Source organism: Delphinapterus leucas, chromosome 19, assembly GCF_059928025.1.
Source record: "Delphinapterus leucas isolate spDelLeu-1000000601 "Yukka" chromosome 19, BTC_Dleu_Yukka2, whole genome shotgun sequence".
In the NCBI taxonomy this organism is placed as follows: Eukaryota; Metazoa; Chordata; class Mammalia; order Artiodactyla; family Monodontidae; genus Delphinapterus; species Delphinapterus leucas.
Window position 1 is genome coordinate 48,615,107 of NC_143147.1, and position 23,315 is coordinate 48,638,421.

General features: G+C 55.0%; 1 protein-coding gene across 1 annotated transcript in view; it reads left to right on the top strand.

Annotated features, from left to right (window-relative positions):
• Positions 1-23,315, top strand: part of ARHGAP23 (Rho GTPase activating protein 23) — a 54,427-nt gene that overhangs the window by 11,774 nt on the left and 19,338 nt on the right. The window contains 13 exon segments of the mRNA XM_089901176.1: positions 645-1,809; positions 3,456-3,611; positions 3,827-3,938; positions 4,092-4,149; positions 5,568-5,711; positions 10,674-10,991; positions 12,278-12,339; positions 12,604-12,734; positions 13,380-13,501; positions 15,155-15,310; positions 20,136-20,214; positions 22,388-22,461; positions 22,686-22,775. Coding sequence (XP_089757302.1) covers positions 645-1,809; positions 3,456-3,611; positions 3,827-3,938; positions 4,092-4,149; positions 5,568-5,711; positions 10,674-10,991; positions 12,278-12,339; positions 12,604-12,734; positions 13,380-13,501; positions 15,155-15,310; positions 20,136-20,214; positions 22,388-22,461; positions 22,686-22,775 — 2,667 coding nt within the window.

Genomic DNA, 23,315 nt, shown 5'->3' on the forward strand with positions numbered 1-23,315 from the left:
CCCAAGCCTGGCCCAGAGAAGCAAGTTCCTCCTCACCCCAGTGGCCCAGGAGCCAGGCCCTCAGCTTCCCATCCAGGGGATGGAGGGACAGCTGGGCTCTCCCAGCCCCTGCCCACCCCCAGCCCACTCCACCCTGGACACACCCCTTAGGCCGCTTCCTCCCCTGTCATCTGCCACCTTGACTGGTCTCTGGTAGGGTTTCCCAGCTCCACCCGAGGGTCTGTGGGCACCATTGGACGTAAGAAAGCAGGGAGGCAGCTGAGGCCAGCATCGGGGGAGGACCCCAGAAAACAGATGTTGGAATGTTTGTGGCTAAAGGCAGTCCTTGTCATAAGTCTTAGAAAAATCCTGGCTCTTTCTCAAGTGAGTGTGTGAGAGAGAGAGTGTGTGTGTATGTGTGTGTGTGCGTGTTTGTGTATGTGTATGTGTGTAAGACTCTCAAAGGCCTCTTATTTCTTTGTCCTCCCCCGCCCCCCGACTCTCTTTGGAGCATGCCCTCTCACCCCCACCCACTCAGGACTCCCCCTGCTTGGTCCCCTCCTTTCAGTCCCCTTCTCTGGAGACCTTGACCTCCAGGGGCTGCTGTAGCCTTCCCCTGTGAGGCCTGTTCAGACCTGCTTACCTGCTTCTGTGTCCCTGGCCAGGCCTACTCCCAGGACGCCTACCTGAAGGGGAACAAGCCGTATTCTGGAGAGGCCCAGAGCATCCCAGAGCCGCCCCCAATCTGCTACCCCCGAAAGACCTACGCCCCGCCGGCCCGGGTCTCTACCTGGGCCACTATGGTGCCTGAGCCGCTCTCAGCACTGCCCAGTGACCCCCGGAGTCCTGCTGCCTGGAGTGACCCGGGGCCCCGCATCCCGTCTACTGCCCGCTCCCATCCGGACAACCCTTCCTTGGGGATGAGCCAGCCCCGCCCCAGCCCTGGTGCCTTCCCCCACCTCCCCTCGGAGCCCCGGACGCTTCGTGCCTTCCCGGAGCCTGGCAGCCGGGCGCCCCCCAGCAGACTGGAGTGCCAGCAGGCCTTGTCACACTGGCTGTCGAACCAAGTACCCCGCAGGGCGGGGGAGAGACGGTGCCCCACCATGCCCCCCCGGGCCCGCAGTGCCTCCCAGGACCGGCTGGAGGATGTGACTGCCCACCGCCCGTGGCCCTGCTCCACCTCCCAGGGTGCCTTGAGCCAGCTGGGCCAGGAGGGCTGGCACCGCGCTCGCTCAGACGACTACCTGAGCCGGGCCACCCGCTCAGCCGAGGCGCTTGGGCCAGGGGCACTGGTGTCACCCCGCTTCGAGCGCTGTGGCTGGGCTTCCCAGCGTCCGTCTGCCCGCACCCCTGCCTGCCCACCCAGGGACCTGCCCGGGCCCCAGGCCCCACCCCCGCCTGGCCTGCAGGGCCTGGATGACGCTGGGTATATCGGATACCGGAGCTATAGCCCATCATTCCAGCGCCGGACTGGACTTCTGCATGCCCTCTCCTTCCGGGACTCGCCCTTTGGGGGGCTGCCCACCTTCAACTTGGCCCAGTCCCCTGCACCATTCCCACCGGAGGCCTCTGAACCACCAAGAGTTGTCCGACCAGAACCCAGCACCAGAGCCTTGGAGCCTCCCGCCGAGGATCGCCGTGACGAAGTGGTCCTGAGGCAGAAGCCTCCAACAGGCCGCAAGGTCCAGCTGCCCCCTTCCAGACAGATGAACCTTGGGTTTGGTGACGAGTCCCCAGAGCCAGAGGCCAGTGGGCGAGGGGAACGCCTGGGCAGAAAGGTGGCCCCTTTGGCCACTACTGACGACTCTCTGGCTTCCATTCCCTTCATCGGTGAGTGACGGTGCAGGTGGCTGTCTTGGGAGACTTGGTTTTCTGTGCCCTGTTGGACTTTACCCACCTGCCATCATGGGCAAAACTCTGGGTTGGGTGCTGATGGGATCAACCCATTTCTGTGTCCGTCCATCTGTCTGTCCATCCAACTGTCCATTCTTGCATTCCTCCATCCATCCTTCTGTCTCCCTTCCATCATCCCGTCATCCTTCCTCCCATTCACTGACCCTTCCAGCCTTCTTCCCATCCACCTTTACTTCCCCCTCCCTTCTCCCTCCCTTCCTTCTCTCCTTCCCTCCCTCCTCCTCCCTCTTTCCTTCCATTGTTCCTTCCTTTCACCTGTCCTTCCATCCTTTCATTCTTTCTTTTCCATCCTTCCTTTGTTCCTTTCACCCTTTGTTCTTTCTGTCCACCCTCCATCCCTCCATCCATCCAACACATATTTGTGTCAGGCACTGTGCTAGGCTCCGTGCTCTCCTGGAGTGTGTGATCCAACCATGGGAACAGATGATCAGACAAGAACGATCCAGTTGAATGGGTGTGTGATAGGAGTACAGGGAGCTCTAGGAGGCAGAGAAGGGATAGACCGGGGCATGGTGGCCGAGGAGAGAATCTTGGAGAAAAAGGAAATTTCGGCTAAGACTTGAAGGAGTTAGTCAGGGTAAGAATGTTCAGGGGGAGAGACTAGAATATGCAAAGACCCTGAAGTGAGAGGTAGGATGCCCTTCCAGGTCATCGGAACAGGTCTGGAGGGGCCTTGTCAGTCACTGGGGAGTTGGGATTTCATTCTGAGAGCAGAGGGAATACTGAAACTTTGCTGCCTTTAGAATAGATGTTGGGTAAGGGAGAGGCAAGAGAGTGGAGGGGTCAGTGATTCCCAGGTTTCTGGCCTTACGGGAGGGTGGAGCTTCACCTCCATATTGGGAAAGAGAGGGAGCGAGGCAGGAAGAGGTTTCGGCTGAATAAGAGGCGCTCATGGGGGGAGCAGAATGAACCGGGCTGGGTCTAGGGGCTTGGGAGGAAGACTGGGGAGCGGGAGCCCAGAGATGGTAACGGGGGCTGAGGGTGGTGAGCTCACCCTAGGGCAGCCATGGGAGTGGCGGGGAAGCAGCCCCGGCCAGGAGAGGAGGCACAGCCCTGGCCCCCCCAGCCAGCCTTCAGCCCAACAGGGCAGACGCAGCCTCTTGTCTCAGTAAGCTCCCAGTCTGAGGGCGGGAGGTAAAGTCTTTAGTTTCAGGGTCCTTCCAGTCTTGGGGGGGTGGGGCGTGGCAGCCACCTTCAAGGAGCCCCCAGCTGATGGGGGAGATGGTCCTTATCCTCAAGAAGCTCCCAGTCTGATGGGGGAGACACCAGCCATGGCTTCAGAGAGGCCTGCCTCCCGGCCAGGACTAAGAGAGATGGCTCGACCCCACTCCTGGGTGCCCTCAGTGTGATGGAGGAGGCAGAGGCTGAGCCTCTGTGACCACAGTGGGAGGTGACCCATGGTGGGTCAGCTCCCTCGGCAGTGGGCATGCTGCCAGCAGGGCCCTGGAGGGCTTCTGGAGCCTTGGGGATGTGGTCCCGGCCCGGATGGGAGGCTGGGGCCGGGGGGACAGACAGGTTCAGCCTTCTGATAGCTTCACCCACCGCTCCCTCTGCTCTCACAGATGAGCCCACCAGCCCCAGCATTGACCTCCAAGCCAAGCACGTCCCTGCTTCTGCTGTGGTCTCCAGCGCCATGAACTCAGCCCCTGTCCTGGGCACCAGCCCCTCCTCCCCAACCTTCACCTTTGCCCTCGGCCGCCATTACTCCCAGGACTGCAGTGAGTGCTGCCCGCACCCCCAGCCCCACCCTCTCCCTTGCTGCCTGGTCCCAGGGGTGCCCGCTGCCTGATGTCTGGCCTCTTCCGACTGGCTTCTGCTCCTCCTGGGGACCCACGGGGAGAGTCCCCTCTTGGCCCTGCCCGGACAGGAGGGATCTGGGGAAGCCCCCGCCTGCTGCCCCGCTGACTCTGGGCCCCCGTGGGCGGCTTCACAGGCAGCATCAAGGCCGGCCGGCGCTCCTCCTACCTGCTGGCCATCACCACCGAACGCTCCAAGTCCTGCGACGACGGGCTCAACACCTTCCGGGATGAGGGCCGGGCTCTGCGGTGAGGATGGGGGCTATGGAGGGGCTCTTGGCCCTGGGGTCGTCTACACACCGGGGCAGCCTGCTTCCCCCCGGAGGGCCTTTGAGCCTTGGGGCTTGTGGGAGGTCCTGGCTGTGCCTCCCACAGCCCTCATCCTCTGTCCTCACCCCCCAGGCGCCTGCCGAACCGCGTGCCCAGCCTGCGCATGCTCCGAAGCTTCTTCACTGATGGGGTGAGTGGCACGTGTGTGTGGGTGAGGGTGTCGGAGGTCTGGGGAGGGGCCCAGAGGCCCACCCCTCAGCTGTGGAGTCCAGCCTTGGCAGAGGGACCCGGCCTGTGACTCCTGCAACCCGAAATGGGCCCCTCCGTCTCCCATCTCCTTCCGGCCTCGGCTGTCCCCACACTCACCTCGTGTCGGCCATGTGACCCACCCTCTCTGTGGGCTCAGTCATCACCTAAAGACACCGTGAGCCTTCCCTCCCAAGGCCTTTGCACTGTCCTTCCAGCCGCCGCTCCCCCATCTCCCGTCTAGAAGGCCCTTTCCACGGCCCACATGCCACATGACTCACTTTTTCACTTTCTTTAGATTTTTTAGGCCTTCTGTGAAATTTCAGCCTTTATGCCTGATATTTCATGCCTCCCCTCACCACTCTGCTCTTCTCCTAGCACTGCTCATGTTACACAGTTTGTGCGTCCATCTCCTTTCTTGCCCGTCTCCCCAGCTTGAATGTAAGCTCCATGAGGGCAGGGATTTCACTCATCTTATTCACTGTTTGACCTCTCTGCATACCTAAAACAGTGCCTACACAGTGGAGGCACTGGGTCAGTATTTGCATGGTGTCTTCAGGGGACAGGGGACACCCTGGAAAGGGGGGGGACACACAGGGTTGAGAGTGATGGAGAGGCTGAAATTTCCAGCCTCAGGACCTGGCTGTGCCGAGTCTTAGTTGTGGCCCGCGGGGTCTTCGTTGCCTCGTGCGGGATCTTTAGTTGCAGCATGCGGAATCTAGTGCCCTGACCAGGGATCAAACTCAGGCCCCCTGCGTTGCGAGAGCAGAATCTTAACCACTGGACAACCAGGGAAGTCCCGACACAGAATCAGTTCTGAAATGACCTTAAATCTTTTTGATTATGGATGGGTTGGAAAAGGCATATTGATTTCAAATGTCACCTGGCTTATTCCTTATCACGTCCTCTGCTTACTTAACTATCCCTTGACCTGTCACCTCTACTGCTGGAGTCCTGCTGACACTATCACTTCCTCTGTTTAACTCCTCGTGGACATGACTACCTGCTCCACTAACTCGGTCTTTGTTGATGTTCCCACTTCCTCTGTTTATGTAACTCCATGTGGACACAATCACTTCCTCTGCTTCCTTAGTTCCTTCAGGTCTATAAAGTTAAGCGTGGTGAGGCATGTGGCCTGCAGTTCATAGCCTTTCCTCCTTTCTGGCTTCCCCATCACATATGTCTCATGACCTCAACACAGATGGGTCAGAGAGGGTAAGCAAGGCCCATGAGGCCACACGGCACAGCAGAGCGTAGCACAGGCAGATGCCAGGCCCTTGTGGCTGCAAATGGTCCATGGGGTTTCTGAGATGCTGGCACTGTGAGAGCCACCCTAAATTGCCCTCTGTCATCTCTCTGCAGTCCTTGGATAGCTGGGGCACTTCCGAAGATGCTGACGCTCCTTCCAAGCGACACTCAACCTCTGACCTCTCGGACGCAACCTTCAGCGACATCAGGAGAGAAGGCTGGTTGTATTATAAGCAGGTCCTCACCAAGAAGGGGAAGGTAAGATGGCTGGAGGAATGAGCTGGAGGTGGATGGAAGCTGGCTCCAGCAGAACTCCCAGCTTTTCCTACACCCACCCTCTGGAGCTAAGGAGAGCCAGCTGAGGCTGCAGCATGAGGGGTAGAGGTTAGATGCTAGGAAGAACTTCCTGGGGGTCCTAAAGAACTCATGAAAAAGAGTTAACCAAAGAGGTGGTCTTTGCTGTGGGGTGGCTCTGATCCAGTTGTGCTTGGAATTCCGACAGAACCATCCCATGGTCGATCCTTGGTTGGCAGATCACCCCCAAAATGGCCACTGGGGCTCATGGAAAATGAGAGAGCAAGGCCAGCGTGATTCTTTTAGGGGAGCTGAAACCCCAAAAGAAAGCAGAGGTTAGCCTTTTCAAGGCCAGCAAAGGTTCTAGTCTTCATCCTAAGGGCAACTAAAAGCCCCTGGGGCCTCTTCCACTGGGCTTCCTGGGGAGTGAATTAAGAGAGGGCCAGAGGGAGGCAAGGAGACCAGTTCGGGGCCGCCACAGAGATCCAGGTGAGACATGAAGGGGGCTTGGGCCTGAGGCCGGGAGATAAGCAGGATCCCGGGGGGGAGAAGGCGGGGCCCCTTGGTCCATGGAGTACAATCCCAGGTTCCAGGCAGCAAAAGAGGGAGGAGGAGGCCGCCCGACTGCTGTCACCCGAGCGGCCCAGGCAGAGTGGAGCGGAGTGGTTAGCATGAGCCTGGGCTTGGCTCCTCCCTGTGCCACGAGTTGCTGGGGGAGCTTGTTTGGCTCACCTGCCAGTTTCCTCGTATGTAAGTGGAGCAAATGATAATCACTAGCTCATACACCCTCGCTGAGGATTAAATGAGACGATCTAAGCAAAAGGAACTCACCCAGTGCCTGGCCCCCGGGAGCAGCTATCCTGCTTAATGCTACTATTTGAATTTTCCACCCTGCCTTCCGAGGGCCTTGTACCTGAAAAGAACATAAGCTTTGAAGTCAGACAGCCTTGGAATTCCTGCCCAGCCACTTATCAAGCATAAGGCTTCGGGCAACCCCCTTAACGTCTGAGCCTCACTTCTCTGATCTGTAAGATGGGGACAGTGTTGTTCTACTCCAAGGGCCAGTGTGAGGGTGAAGTGAGAAGTGTAGTCCAGGCAGGAGCGGCGCTCACGTGTGCCCTCGTCCAGCCCGCAGACAACGATGAACAGCCTCCCCTGCTCCAGTTCTCCGTTGAGGTTCCGGGGATTCAGTGGTGAGGGAGCCAGGCCAGTCCTGCCCTGCTGGGGTTCCTGCTGGGCAGAGAAAGCATTTGTTGCTTACCGGTTACCAGTGCTTGACTGCTGTGATGGGGGAGTTCAGGGGAGCGGCATATAGTAGCGTATGACCCTGACCTCAGCAGGGTGGGAGGGGGTGTCTGGAAGGCTGTGAAGGGTGTGTGGGAGTCCACACAAAGGAGGGAGGTGGGGGTGTGGTCTGACAGGGGAGATGCCCTCCTGCACAGCTAGGAGAAGGGTGGCAGGGGGTGCTGGGCAGCTGGGAGCCAGGGCAAGAGATGGAAGCCGGGTGGGGTGTCGGGTGCCTGGGCACGGGCGCATCGCTCAGGGTGAGCCTTTGCAGGCATTTAAGGGTGGGGTGTGGGAGGTGTGAGCCCAGGAGGTAAGTGTTGCATCTGTGACAGGAGGAGACAAGGCCATTGCTGCTGTCCAGGTGAGCGAGGGGAGTGGGACCAAGGGGAGGGGACACCTTAGAGAGATTCAGGGGTAAGGAAAGCCTGGGCGGGCTGAGGGCTGGGAGGTGAGGGAGGATGGAGGAGGTTCCTGGGGTCCCAGCTTGGGCTGTGGGGTCAGAGAGTGGTGGGACCCTTCCCAGAGCCACAGGGCACCGGAGGGGTAGGTTTGGGGAGAGGAAGCCAAGAGGTTCCTTTGGGGCCTATGGAGTCCGAGGGCCCTGGCGCACACTTCTGCGGAGGCGTCCTGGCAACAGAGGCTCTGAGGGTGTGGCATTGGGAGGGAGGTCCACCTGGGGAGGGCATTCGTCCATCAGAGAGGACACAAGCACCTGCAGCCATGGGCGCGGGAACACTGAGGGAGAAAGCGAGAGACAGCCGGGCCTCGGGAGGAAGTGGGGGACGGAGACCAAGGAGGAGGAGCCAGGTGTGGACGAAGACTTCCAGCCCGAGACTTGAGCCCTTCGGAGGGCCTGGTGACAACTGCTGACTTCTGCCTGCCACATAGCCTGCCCCCAGCTCTGGGTGGCCTCTGGCAGCCCAGCCGCAGTGTCTCCTGGGCAGGGAGAGGACCTGGCCCCTTCCTGCTCACTGGCCGGTTCTGAAGGAGAGGGCTTTCCACTCCCATCTGGTCTCTCGGTCTGTCCAGGGTCCTGATCGCCAGCCAGATGTTGTCTGCTTCAGCAAGTCCAGCCTCTCCCCGCCCCCAGCTCCCAGTCTCTTTTGGACACCACTGACTGTCAGGCGGAGGAGGGCGTGGGTGGGTATGACCCATCCCTGCAGCCACAGACCCAGCATTTGAGCTGGATGCAACTTGGAGACCAGCTGGCTCACCTCTCGTTTTTACCAGTAGGGCATTCTGATGCTAGGGGAGGGGGCCTGACTTATCCAAGGTCACCTAGCTGGTTCAGTCTCAAAAGGGGCACCCTTGTCACCACCTCACTCTGACACTAAACTTCTCCTGGAGGGCCCTACTGTCTCCTGCTCTGAACGTCCCTGCCTGGGTCCAGCAGGTATGTGATGATGGGCAGGATTCATGGCCGGATGTGGCTATGTTCACCTGCCAGCCATGAAGTCTCCTCATCTGGTTTGCTCTGAAGATAGACGCTTGGGCTGGGTGTGGAGTCGTAGGTGGGCCGTGAGCCAGAGGAAAGGAGCCCTTGATCTGATGGGGGAGATGGAACCCCCACCTGCAGGGTGTTCCGAGGCCGATTAATTCATTTATTCAGTAAATATTGATGAGCACTTACCCTGTGCCAGCATAGCTCTAGGCCCAGGAGTATGGAGGTGAGAGGGCAGACAAGCTCCCTGCGCCAGGAGCTTTCTCTGTACTGGAGAAAGCCACCCACAGCCAGTAACCTGAGACTACAGTGGGCACTCAGGGAATATGAACAGGGTGATGTGATTGCCTTTAAGTTGGGAGGAAGCCGGGAGCTGCCGTTAGGGGAAAAATGCTTAGAGGCGGCCTCGCTGAGGAGGTGATGTTGATGACCTTGAGCTCAGACCTTAAGGGCGAGAAGGAAGCAGCCACGTGGAGAAGCAAGAGAAGGGGCTCTGGGCAGAAGGAATAGCACGTGCAGAGGCCCCGGGAAAGGAAAGGCTTGGCTTGTTCACTGGAAAAGCCCCCTGTGTCTCGACATCGTGAGAAAGAAAGAGGGATGGGTTAGGAGAGGCAGGGACCAGATCACAGAAGAGCTTAGATTCGATTCCAAGGGCGATGGGAAGCCATGAGAGGGCACTAAGCAGGGGAGAGACAGGACTTCGTTTACATTTTCAAATGGTCACTGCAGCTGCTGCGTGGAGAAGGGGTTGCAGGAAGGAGAGTGGAGCCTGGGATGGTTTGTGCAGTGGTCCAGGCAAGAGGTGTTGATGGTGTGGGCAAGGTGGTGGCAGGAAAGATGGAGACAGGTGATATTTTGGAAGCAGAACAGTTGTGATTTCCTGACGGGTTGGATGTCAGGGGTGAAGAATGAGGAGGAGTCAAGGGCAGCTCCCAAGTTTCTGGGCAACTGGGTGGATTTACTGAGCTGGAAAAGATGGAGGTGGGGGTGGAGAACAGGTTTGATGGGGAAAATCAAGGGCCCCCGTAGTGAGCAAGCAGCACCTGCAGTGCCCGTGGGGCATGCAAATGGAGACACTGAGCACACAGTTGGAGGTACCGGAGTGTGGCTGGGGGAGATGCTGGGCCAGGGGTACATCTGGGCATCACCATCAGCAGACAGACAGGATTTAAAGCCATGGGTGCGGATGGCATCATGGGGGAGGCATGCAGGAGGAGGAGGGCCGAGGACCAAGTTCTGGAGCTCCCCTTCCTTTAGGGCAGGGACTGTCAGCCTCGGCACTGTTGACATTTTGGACCAGATGATGCTTTGCTGTGGGGCTGTCCTGGGCATCCGACATGTTGAGCAGCATCCTTGGCCTCTACCCACTAGATGCCATAGCATTTCCCCAGGTGCGACAACTGAAAATGTCTTCAGACAAACGTCCCCTGGCGGCTCTTCGCCCTGGTTGAGCACCGCTGGTGTAGGGGATGTTGAGTGGAGGGGACCAGAGAAAGAGCCAGCGGAGTTAGGAGGAAAACCACGAACCGTAGGGTCCTGGGTGCCAAGAGAGGGTTTGGAGAGGGAAGCAGTGACCGCTAGCTGGGTCATATGCCGCCAAGAGGCTAAGCAAAGGGCTGAGAAGTGCCCAGACACTGCCACTGGCTTTGGCAACATGGCGGCTGGGTGACCTGGCGAGCAGCTTCCCAGGAAGGGGATACCGAGTGGAGTCTTGAGTGAGAGGCAAAGAAGCGGGGAGAGCAAGTGTGGTTGACAACGTTTGACTAGCTTTGCCCGGAGGGAAGCAGTATGTGGACCAGGAATGGCTTAGGAGGGTTTTATGTAAGGTGGGTCGTGTTTGGTGGGGGGCCCGATTGCCCTCTGGAGCCCCCTGCTGGTTCTCTGGGGCGTTGCCAACGGCAGAGCAGCGGTAAAGAGAAGGTTGGGGACCCTCTGCGGGGACTGAGAACGATGGGTACGGGTGTCCAGGCCGGTGAGGGGCTGAGAGACTTGGGGGACTGTGGGCAGGAGGCTGCCCCAGGTGCCGGCGGGAGTGGAGCAGGGGGCTCCCGGCGGCCAGTGGGGTGGGGTCCCCACTGTTGTCCACTGTCTGCAGCGCCTAGGGCCCCCTTGGGCTCTGGGGGCGGGGAGGAGGGCAGGCCTGGCTTCTCACCCCCTCCCCCTCCCCTCTCTCCCCCTCTCCCCGTGTCTCCCTGCAGAAAGCGGGCGGCGGCCTGCGCCAGTGGAAGCGGGTGTACGCCGCGCTGCGGGCGCGCTCGCTCTCGCTGAGCAAGGAGAGGCGGGAGCCCGGGCCGGCGGCGGCGGGGGCGGCGGCGGCCGTCGCAGGTGAGGACGAGGCGGCGCCCGTCTGCATCGGCTCCTGCCTGGTGGACATCTCCTACAGCGAGACCAAGAGGAGGCACGTGTTCCGGCTGACCACCGCTGACTTCTGTGAATATCTCTTTCAGGCTGAGGACCGGGATGACATGCTGGGCTGGATCAGAGCGATCCGAGAGAACAGCAGGGCCGAGGGCGAGGTGAGGGCCCGGCCCGGCCCCAGCCGGGCCAGGGAGGGCAGGGCAGGCCCCGGGCGCCTCTCGCCTGCCGGGATCCTCCCTTCACCCGTCTGAGCCTCAGTCCCCTCCTGCATAAAATGGGCTGACAGGAGTACCCCTTGCAACCGTGCCCTCCAAGGGTTTGGTGTGAAGAGACGATGCTTGGGGCAGTGGCTCACAGAGGACCTGGCGTCTTTAGTGTTCCATGACTGGCAGGAACAATAATAGCTGTAGGAACGACAGTAATTGTTATTATCGTCATCGTTATGACCGCCTTGGGCAGGCTCTGGCACAGAGGGGTCAGCTCCCGGCCAACCTCAGCCTCTTGCTGGAGGTTTGGGAGGCGGGGGTCTCCTATGGAATTATTACAGAAAGGGGTGGCCCTGGGCCCAAACTGTGGCTGGCCCCTCTGACAGGGCTGGCCTGTCTGCAGGGGCACAAACACATTGACCTTGGGAGGAGGCCAAGAGGATTGGCCTTGGCAGCAGGCAGCAGGGGCTGAGCCAAGGGCTTTGCCGGGGACTCCAGGAGCATTTTTACATGGCGCCCCCCTCCGGGGCAGCTGCAGCTGCACGCTAGGAGCCTGGGCTGGGCTTTCTGCCTCCGCCCACCCCCTCCGCCAGGTGCCTCTGGACACCTGCACAGAGTTATGTGGGGGTCCTGGGCTTGGCGGCTGGTCTCTGCCAAGAGGATGGTGTGGCTTGGGCCCTGGTCCAGGTGTGCAACTGCTCTGGCCGCAGGTAGAGGGGTGCTAGTGCACACTGAGGACACCATCTCACTGAACCAGGCTCTGCCTCCCCAGGACATTGTCGTTCCTCACTGCAAGGAGGAAAGCACCTGAAATTTGGGGCCCTTTTCTGGGGTGACTGGCTGGGCTGTCCCCGACAGGCACTGTCTGAGGGTCCCAAGTCACCTTCATTATTGCAATAGCTGCCCCTCGTGGGGCACCTCATCGGTGCCTTGCCAGGACTGTGATGAGTGCCACGTGCATAGTTCCGCACCCTAACCCTGAGGTTGCCACGTTGTCTCCCCGTGTTACTGCTGAGGAGACTGAGGCTCAGAGAGGCTAAGTGGATTGCCCAAGGTCACACAGCTGGTGAGGGGGTGCTCGGGAGTCCAGCCCTGGTCTTCCTGGCTCCAGGGTCTGCACCCTTCAGTTGGCAGGTGGAGGAGAGGGGAGGCGAGGCCGAGGCAGGCGCCACGGAGAAGCCCTGGGTGGGCTGGCCATGGGCACTGATGGGGTCTGCTTTCTCTTCCGCCTCCTCCAGGACCCCGGCTGTGCCAACCAAGCTCTGATCAGCAAGAAGCTTAATGATTATCGCAAAGTGAGGTGAGGCCCAGCCCTCATGGAGCAGTCCTGGCCATGGGGTGGGAGACACCTTGGGCAGAGGTCGTCCTCCTGGCCCACCTTCAGACCTGAGGGTGGCCCCTGAATTGCCCTCTGCTGGGGGCAGTGAGGGTGGCAGGGGCATTGAGGCCTCCAGTCCCCAGAAGGGCATGGACGGGATGGAGGGGAGGTCAGAAGAGGTGGGAGGCCAGGGCAGGTGGCGTGCTGGGTCACCCCAGTGAAGACCTCTCCCCTCTTCCCACACAGCCATAGCTCTGGGCCCAAAGCTGATTCCTCCCCCAAAGGCTCTCGTGGCCTGGGGGGCCTCAAGTCTGAGTTCCTCAAACAGAGTACAGCACGTGGCCTCAGGACTCAGGACCAGCCTGCAGGGAGCAAGGGTAGGAAGGCGGCTGCTAAGGGGGTGGTGTGCACCCATGCGTGGGGAGGGCTGGTCAGCCTGTGGGTCTGCATGGGAGCGGAGGGCCTGTGTGTGTGTGTCAGGTGGTGTGTGTGCCTGTAGGTGTGTGCCACGGTTATCCTCGTGTGTCTGCCCATGTGTGCATGCCTGTGAGGGTCCGGGGGCCCTCAGGGTCTCAGGGCTGGAAGGGCCCGGAGCCTGATTTCCCTCCGTGACATCCCAGCCGTGTGGTCCTCCGGTCTCCTCTTGTGTCCCTTCAGGAGCAGGAGCCTCATCCTCTCTGCAGGCAGCCTTTTCCATCTTCACACAGTTTTGGCCATTAGAAAGTTCTTCCTTCGGCTGTACCAGAATCTATGGCTCCCACCTTGTTGTTTTAGCCATACAGAAGTCCTTATATTACTCTGAGGCCTCTCTTCTCCAGGGTAGACACCTTCATCTCTTCGGCCTTCTCTGCTGGGATATTATAATTTGCCATCAGCCCTCAGCATCCCGGTTGCTTCTCTGATGGAGTCCCCATACGTCCAATGTGTGAATGTGGTGTGTGAGTGTGTGTGACCTAGTGTGGTGGCTGCCCCTCCCCGGGCCCCCAGCTCACCCTGCCTCTCTCTGCCTTCCCCAACCCCAGATGACAGTGTCTCCACCCCCAAAACCCCCTGGGGCATCAACATCATCAAGAAGAACAAGAAGGCAGCCCCCAGGGCATTTGGGGTCCGACTGGAGGAGTGCCAGCCAGCCACAGAGAACCAGGTGGGTTCCCGCCGTGCTCCAGAGCCAGCAGGGAAGTGGGGAGACCGAGACACAGAGAGTCAGAGCTGCAAGGGACTTTGGAGCCAGCTCTCCACCGCGTCTTACAGTCACAGCTGGGGAAGCAGCCCTGCGAGGGAGCAGCAGAGTTGAGACAGAGCCCAGAATCCCTGACGCCCAGCTGGTGCTCTTTCTCAGATCATGACGAGGCTTTGGTGCGATTTCTGCTCCCAGACCGGAGACAGTGAGAGCCTTAGTAACCACCAGAACCCCTGGGGTCTGGCTTTGCACTGCCCCCATCTTGTCCTCCCTACCTCTGGCCCACTGGTGGAGAATGCTGTTCTTTTTTTCTTCTATTGAAGTGTAGTTGCTGTACAATATTATATAAGTTACAGGTGTACAAGGTAGTGATTCAGTTTTTAAAGGTTATGCTCCATTTATAGTTATTATAAAGTATTGGCCATATTCCCTGTGTTGTACAGTATATCCTTGTAGCTTATTTTCTACCTAATAGTTTGTACCTCTTAATTCCCTAGCCCTATACTTCCCCTCCCCTCTTTCCTCTCCCCACTGGTAACCACTAGTTTGTTCTCTGTATCTGTGAGTCTGCTTCTTTTTTGTATATTCACTAGTTTGTTTTATTTTTTAGATTCCACATATAAATGACATCATACAGTATTCGTCTTTTTCTCTCTGACTTATTTCACGTAGCATAGTGCCCTCCAGGTCCATCCATGTTGCTGCAAATGGCAAAATTTCATTCTTTTTTATGACTGAGTAGTATTCCATTGTGTATATAGATAGATAGATAGATAGATAAGATATCTATATAGAGATATCTATATACATCACATCTCCTTTATCCATTCATCTTTTTTTTTTATCCATTCATCTTTGATGGACATTTAGTTTTCTTCCATATCTTGGCAATTGTAAATAATATTGCTGTGAACACTGGGGTGCATGTATCTTTTCGAATTAGTGTTTGTTTGTTTGTTTTTTTGGATATATACTGAGGAGTGGAATTGCTGGGTCATATGGTAGCTCTACTGTTAGTTTTTTTGAGAAACCTCCATACTGTTTTCCACAGTGGCTACACCAGTTTACATTCCCACCAACAGTGTATGAGGGTTCCCTTTTCTCCACATCCTCGCCAACATTTGTTATTTGTGGCCTTTTTGATGACAGCCATTCTGACAGGTGTGAACTGATATCTCATTGTGGTTTTGATTTGCATTTCCCTGATGACTGGCGATGTTGAGCATCTTTTCATGTGCCTCTTGGCCATCTGCATTTCCTCTTTGGAAAAATGTCTATTCAGTTCTTCTGCCCATTTTTTTTTTTTTTTCTGCCCATTTTTTAAAATCGGGTTTTTGTATTATTATTATTTTTTTGGCCGTGTCTCGCGGCTTGTGGGATCTTAGTTCCCTGACCAGGGATCAAACCTGGGCCCCCAGCAGTGGAAGTGCAGAGTCCCAACCACTGGACCACCAGCGAATTCCCAGGTCGTTTGTATTTTTGATGTTGAGTTGTATGAGCTGTTTATGTATGTTGGCTATTAATCCCTTATTAGTCGGTCATATCATTTGCAAGTATTTTCTCCCAGAGAATGCTGTTCTTACTCTTCCTAACACCCCTGCCCTGCTGTGTCCCCAGCGTGTCCCCCTGATCGTGGCTGCATGCTGTCGCATTGTGGAGGCACGGGGGCTGGAGTCCACAGGCATTTACCGGGTGCCAGGCAACAACGCAGTGGTGTCCAGCCTGCAGGAGCAGCTCAACCGTGGCCCCGGGGACATCAACCTGCAGGATGAGGTGAGTGTGACTGGGGGGCGTCGGCCTATGGAAGGGGGGCCAATGTGGTGGTGTCTGTTGTGTTCATTGTACCCTGTGGTGTGCCTGGCACTGGGTCAGGGCCCCAAGGCAAGACGCAACTTGCCTTTGCAGGCCAGCCGTGGGGAAGGGCATCACCCCAGCTGCAGCCATGGCCTGAGAGCCCGGAGACAGAGGCTGGTAGGTGACAGTTTTTTGGGCCTTGAGGATGAATAGAGTCCACGAAAAGCCAGCGAAAGCCAGGAAAGGGCACTCCAGGCAGAGGGAACAGCCTGGGGAAAGGCGTGGGCCCCTAAGGTTTGCCGGCAGTCACCATACCTTCTCTGTAAAGGGCCAGGTAGCAAGTATTCCAGGGCTTTGGTTACCACATGGTCTGTTGCAAACCCTCCTCTTCCTTATCCTCTTCCTTCTCTTCTTTTTCTTCACAATCTTTTAAAGATGCAAAACCCATTCTTAGCTCAAGGGCCACACAAAATCAGGTCGTTGGCTGGATTTGACCTACGGGCCAAGGTTTGCAGACACCTGGTTAGAAGGGGAGTATATGGTGTTTGCTGGAGCGGCTGGCAACGTGAGCCGTTGATCAGATGAGACAAGAGCAGCTTGTGAAGGGATCTGACAACGACACAAGAGTTTGCAGCAGGTTATAGTAACTATAAAGGGAATATAACCTTTAAAAATTGGGAATCACTATGCTGTACCCCTGAAACATATAATACTGTACATCAACTAGACCTCAATTTAAAAAAATGATGTGTTTAGAGCAGGAATAAAAAATTACATACCGGGGCTCTGGTTCCAGTTAAGATAGAGCAGACACGCTCTGTCCAATCTTTCCTACTGATTGCATCTAATAATCCTGGACAGAACATATAAAGTAACTATCAAATAACTCTGAAAAGTGGATAACAGCAGACCAAGGAGGTAGAGTGCAGCATTCCAAAGAAGACCTAGGCCGTCTAATGCAGACTTCCGAAATGTCTGTCCTGTCTAAAAATGTTTCCGTACTTTCACTACAACTCGTCATTTCTGCTATAGAGAGAAATGTTAATATTTCTAAACAGTGTTCACAATCCTCTTTTGGAGAATTCTGGATTCCTCCAGAATTCTGCTCTAACAATCATCTCTCCTCTTTCTCTTGTGCTGTGAACTGAATCGTGTCCTCCCAAAATTTATACGTTGAAGCCCTAACTCCCAAGATGAGTGTATTTGGAGATAGGGCCGATTAGGAGGTAATTAAGGTTAAATGAAGTCATAAAGTCAGGGCCCTGGTACAATAGGATTAGTGTCCTTGAGAAAGGAGACACCAGAGAGCTCCCTGCCTCACCTGCTCCATCTTGTAAGGACACAGCAAGAAGGTGACTGCCTGCAAACCAGGAAGGGAGCCCTCATCAAAAACTGAAAGGGCCGGCACCTTGTTCTTAGATTTCCCAGCCTCCAGAGTTGTGAGAAAAGAAATCTCTGTTATTTAAGCCAAAAAAAAAAAAAAAAAAAGAGTTTGCAGCAGGTTATATGTCAATTATATCTCAGTAAAACTGGGGAAAAGATCCAAATAAATATTTCAACAAAAAAAAAGAGTTTGCAGCAGGGCCAGTGTTTCCCAGAACCCTAAGGTTCCCCAGAGGCGCTGTGGGAGGCCAGGACCCCCCATCTAGAGTAACCTGCTTTGCTCTGTCTGCTTTTTTATGTCGGTTTTTTTCATATTGGGTTTTCATGTATCGTTTCACTTGACAAAAAGCGCTCTGCTGGAAAAGATGTTTTGGAAAACCATGGATCTGGACAGTGAAGTCCCATGAGTCAACAGTACTCTGAAGCTGTATGTGAAAATGTAAGGTAGTCTTCCTGTCCTTGGGAAGGAGCTAGGGAGACAAGATGAGTACGTGTGGAATAGTGGACAGGAGAAAAAGCTGGTTCTCATCAAGGACCAGATTGTTTGATGAGGAAGGAGAGGATGCTGGGGACTGGAGCAGGTGTTTGAAATCTTTGAAGGATGAATAGGAAGGCAGTCCAGGCAGCGGGTGATAGCATTTTCCAAAATCCCAGAGAAGGGTCTGAGTGTCAGGACAGAGAATGGACCCACCTCCTGGGCTTGGCAGTGGAGAGGGTGAGGCCCAGGGCAGGGGACAGAGGGCTTTTGATGGCTTCACTAAAGCCTTTGACCTTGAGCCAATGGACAGTAGGGAGCCTTTGATGGCTCCTCAGCTGGGGAGGCATAAATGAGAGTAGGGTTTGAGGAAGTAGTGCTTTAGCTTACGCCTAATGGATACGAACGAGGGAGGCCCAGAGCAGGGCATCTAGGGAAGAAATTACCGGTATTGTGGGAGGGGTCAGGAGGTCTTGGTGGTCCCAGGGGGAGGGGGTAAGGAGGATGGGAGCAGCTCTAGGAGTTGGCTGCATGAGAGGGAGGAAGGAGGGGTAGGAAAGAGCTAAAAATTTGAGCTGCAGGCTGGTGGTATCTGTCCCTGGCAGACCAGGGGAGTAGGGCAGGAGAGGGAGGATGTGTCAGGTAGGGACCGCATTGGACTTGGAGTGGTGGTAAGTCACCCACATGGGGGTGATGCATAATCGGGCACTAGACCGAGGGTGAATTGGGGAGTGAGCGTGGGGTCACGCTGGGGCACAGAGGTGAGACGACGGAGGGAGCTGCCGTCTGGGGAGAGGGTGGGCATGGGGACTACAAGGGCCAGGCTCTGAGTGGGACAGAAGGAGAGGGCAGCTCAGGTGAGGCTGGGGATGGGGGGGGCAGATACTTAGGCATAGGAGGGGTCACGAGGGACAGGGCAATTCTGGGATCTAAGGTACAGCATGGTGATGGTAATTAAATATTGTATACCTGAAATTTGCTAAGCTATTAGACCTTAAGTATTCCCAGCACAAAATAAAAGGTAACTATGTGAGGTGATAAGCGCTTTCATCCGCTTGACTGTGTGAGTCGCTACACAGGGTATAGATTTATCAAATCAATCACACTGTGTATCTTACATATGTACAATTTTATCTGTTAATTGTACCTCAGTAAAGGTGGAGTAAGTAACAACAACAGAACAGCAACAAAAATGGCATTATCACCATCCATAATTTGTTTGTGAAATTCATCTTTTGTTGAAAAATCTAGAGTTCATATATTTTTTATTGCTCTTTTTATTTCATGATACAGATATTACACAAATAATTTATGTATTCTTTAGTAGTTAAGGGTTTCAGTTTCCAGTCTTTAGCCTTGATACATTTTTCTCCAATGGGGGGAAAGAAAAAAAGAAGGACAGGGCAAGGCCTTGGGTTTGGCAGCTGGGAGATGAGAAGAGCCTACACAGGAGGGCCAGGAGGCAGTGGAGGGAGGTGGGCAGGAGCCCACACTGGGTGTGCACATGAGCTGGGCCTCATCCAGGGGGAAGAGGGACCAGGGTGGGGCCGTGCCGTGTGTGTTGGGTGTGTGATTTTGTCTCAGACATCAGTTTGTGTCATTTGTCACGGGGAGTGCTAGAAGTCAAGCGTACCATCGAGCCTGTGGATGGTTTGGCATTAAGCTGTGGACCTACGGTAATGAGTGTGTATATCGTTGAGTTGTGTGTCTTTGTTGGGGGCATTCTGTTGCTTTCTGGACATGAGTTATTCTGAGCAGGTCCTTTCAAGGGAGTTATCCTTGACTTTGTGCAGGCTGATGGTGCCCCCTGGTGGACAGGAGAGACACTGAGCCGGCCATTCTTTTATTCATTCTTGTATTCAACAACCATTTATTTAGATCAGAGTTTCTCAACCTTGACCCTTTGGGCAGAGTAATTCTTTTTTGTGGGAGGTTATCCTGTGCACTGGAGGAAGTTTAGAAGTATCCCTGGCCTCTGTCCACTAGATGCCAGTGCCCCCCCCCCCCCACGCTTGTGAAAACCAAACGGTTCCACACACTGCTAAACGTCCCTGGGGGCTGAGTCGCCCTGGTTGAGAATTCATGATTTAGACCATTTAAGTGCCAGGCTAATAGGGCTGGCTAGGTGATAGGAGCGCAGTGGGAATAAAACAGACAGGATCCCTGCCCCTCATGTGGCTTACAGATCCGCCAGGCAGGAACAAGGAAACTAATGCATACAGGAATGATCCACTGCGGTAGGTGCCCACAGAAGGAAGAAAAGTCAGGGCTGTGCTACAGACGGCGGCTGTGCCGCGATGGTCGGGTCGGGGGAGGCCTCTCCGAAGATGTTTAGATTCGGACGAGCCAGTCATGTGAAGGGCAGGGGGAGGCGAGTTCTAGTGGAGGGAACCAGCCAGTGCAAAGGGCCTGAGACAGGAAGCCACCAGGCATGAACGTGAGCTGTGTCATGGATGAGGAGAGGGGTCCGGGATGACTCCCCTAAGTGGGGGGCGCTGGGAAGCAGGAGTTGGCACCAGCAGGCCTAATGGAGGTCCAGTGGGCAGGCTCGTGCGGGGACGGGTTTTGCTCACCTCTGTCCCCCACAGTGCCTGCACCAGGGAAGGGACCTGCTTCTTTCTCTGCGTGGACAAATGTCTGAGCCCACTGGGCTGGCTGGAGCAGGGGGGTGCTGGGGCCAGATGGTGGAGGGGCTAGGACCTAGCTGGGGACTCTTTTCTACTGTGATGAGTCTTCTTAGCCCAGACAGTCCTGGTCTGGGGAGAGCTGGCTATGAGTGGGTCCCAGGGAGGGCCCAAGCCGGGCTGGACTGGGCTCTAGGGCTGGACAGGCATGGAGGTGTGGGCACCTGGGCGGGGCCTGGCTGGCTCTGAACCTGCGGGCGTGGAGGTTTGGGCACCTGGGCAGGGCCCTACCTATGGCCTGATGTCATTGCCCCCTCCCCAGCGCTGGCAAGATCTCAACGTGATCAGCAGCCTGCTCAAGTCCTTCTTCCGAAAGCTACCTGAGCCTCTTTTCACCGATGGTGAGTAGGGGGTGGAAGTGGAAGATGGGAGGAGGAGGGAATACCTGTCTAGGTTGCATCCTGACCACTTTTTAAATTGGGTGTGTTGGTTTTACTTTTGGGGTTTTTGTTTTAATACAAAAGAAACACATGCTTGTAAAAAATGTAGGTAGTACAGATATGAATCAAGTAAACACAAGGGTCCCTGTCATCCTCCCATTCCCTGTCCGCAGAGGTTATCCTCACACTTTCTGAGCATTTACTATGTGCCAGGCACTACTCCCTACAACTCCATGAGGTAGGTACTATTATTTCCCCTCTATAGATAAGAAACTACGGCACAGAGAGGTTAAGTGACTTGCCCAAGGTCACAGAGGTTGTAAGTGTCAGAGCCAGGGTTCAGCCCCAGGCATCTGGCTCCAGAGCCCAGCTCTTGACCATTTGCTGAGCTGCTTATTAACAGTGCATTGCGTTTCCTTCCAGACCCTCTTACACGTGTGACAAAGACACACTCGCATATGTAGGGCTTGAAGTTGGGCGGGTTCAGTGGTGCACTGGTAAATGTTTCACATCTGGCTCTCAAGGGAAAAAAGCCGTGATGTGTAGCATTTTCCAGTTTCCATGGTATAAATACTCCCACCACGGCTGATTTCAAGCTCCCAATTTGCTGTCACCAACATGAAAGCCAAACACAGCTGGTTGTCAGAAGCCCATGCGGGCAAGCGGCTCCAGCACACCACTGCTTGAGTTCTTAACAGAAGGAGGCTTATAATTTTGAGATTCACTCGTGTCAGTACAAAGAGCTCTACCTCATTCTTCTTTTAAATCAACCACATAGTTTTTCCTAGGCTGAATAGACTGTAATTTGTCTAATCACTCCCCTACCGCTAGCTATTTAGGTTGTCTTCGCATCTTTGCTATTTCGAAACGTGTTACAGTGACTTTCCTTGCCTACATTCCTGCACACCTGGACCAGGGTTCCGGAGGTGGATTCGTAGACATGGAATTGCTGGGTTAAAGTCCTGGAAAACATTTTGAAAGCTAAAGTCAAGTTGTACTCTGGGGAGGCAGCCCTAGTTCACATTCCCAGTAGCAGCGTAAGAGATTTTGCTTCCTCACATCCCCTTCGGCACTGGATGTCATTAATATTTTAAACTTTTGCTGATCGGAGCGAGAACACGGCATCTCACTGTTGTTACCATTTTCATTTCTGTCGTTACTAAGAGATGAACTGTCTTTTCACTAGTTTATTGGCCTGTACCGTTTCCTCTGTAGCTGCTCGTTCAGACTATGTGCCCATTTTGCTACTGGGTTCTTGGTCTTTTTTCCTATTGATTTGTAGGAGACAAGCTCTTTGTACATTATGGATATTAACCCTTTGTTAGTTTTTGTAAATATTTGCTCTTGGTCTGCCATTGCCTTTTAACTTTTCAGTATGGAAATTGAAAACAGTTATTTTATGTACAGTCAAGCTGTTAACCGTTAATGGATTCTGTATCTCATGTTTAAGAATGCCTTATGATTATAAAAGTATTTTCTTATTTCTCCCCAATATTTTAATAACTTCTGTTTTTGGCTCTGTCATGCAATTGAATTTATTTGTGTATTATGTGAGCTAGAAATGGATTTATTTTCCCAACAAGATAACTGACTTGAAGTGCTGCCTTTATCTGTCCTGATCCTTCATCACCTGCCTTAGCTGTGCTGTCTTTTTAGTATATTTCAGTATCTAACAGGGCAAATCCTCCCTCATCGTTCTTCCAGATGAATTTTAGGATAAACTTAACACATCCCATTTTTTAAAGTTTCCCATGGACTTTTTCTGAAGGGAGTTGGGGGAACGTTGACACAGAGGGGGAAGGGTATTTGGAGGCTGAAAGACCCCTCCCTCTTTCTAGGTAACCTTCTCTTTTCTCTTCCAACTTTGTGGTGTCCTTGTCCTGGAGGCTGGGGCAGGGACCCCTTTTCCAGGATCAGTAGGCAGCTGAGATCTTATTTCTTCCAAACAAACACACCTGGGCTATCCCAGGTCAGCTGCGCACCTGAGGGCAGCCGTGGTGGGTTTGGTCACATGAACACAAGGCCACAGAGTCCCCCCCAGACTGGAACAGCCTCGGCACAAAACACTGACCTCCCGGCAGGGCCTCCTCAGCCTGGAGGCCCACCTCTCTAAAGAGTACTCGCTGTGTTCTAGACAAATACAATGACTTCATCGAGGCCAATCGCATTGAAGATTCGAGGGAGCGGATGCAGACTCTGCGGAAGCTGGTAAGGAGAGGGGTGCTGCTGGGCAAAGGGCAGACTGCACAGGGCGAGCACCTCAGCAAGCCCTTCTCCCCTCAGGGCCTCAGTTTCTCCATCTATGTGAGGAGGGGCAGTTAGAGGGTGGATTCCAGACCCGCTGAGATATGGCAGCGGAGCCCCTTTGGGGTATGGTGGGGAGGTGGAGGTCATCACAGCCTGGTCCCACGCCCCTTCTTTCTCCCACCCAGATCCGGGATCTCCCAGGACATTACTATGAAACACTCAAATTCCTCGTGAGCCATCTGAAGACCATAGCTGACCACTCGGAGAAAAACAAGGTGGGTGGAGGCCCTGATGTGAAGTGTGGGGGAGGGAAGCCTACCAGGGTCTCCTCAGCATATTCTGTTTTTTAAAATAAATTTATTTATTTATTTATTTTTGGCTGTGTTGGGTCTTTGTTGCTGCGCACGGGCTTTCTCTAGTTGCATCGAGCGGGGGCTACTCTTTGTTGTGGTGCGCAGGCTTCTCCTTGCGGTGGCTTCTCTTGTAGCAGAGCACGGGCTCTAGGTGCGCAGGCTTCGGTAGTTGTGGCACATGGGCTCAGTAGTTGTGGCGCACGGGCTTAGTTGCTTCGCGGCGTGTGGGATCTTCCCAGACCAGGGCTTGAACCCGTGTCCCCTGCACTGGCAGGCGGATTCTTAACCACTGTGCCACCAGGGAAGTCCCTCCTCAGCATATTCTAAGCTCCTCCAGGTTAGATCATCTCAAGCCCCTCTGGCCACGCCCTCCTTCTTAAGGGTTGTTCTGTCCCCACCCCTTCCCTGCATACTGGCCCGTGCTTCTCCCTGGAGAGCCATCTCCTGAATTTCTGAGGATCT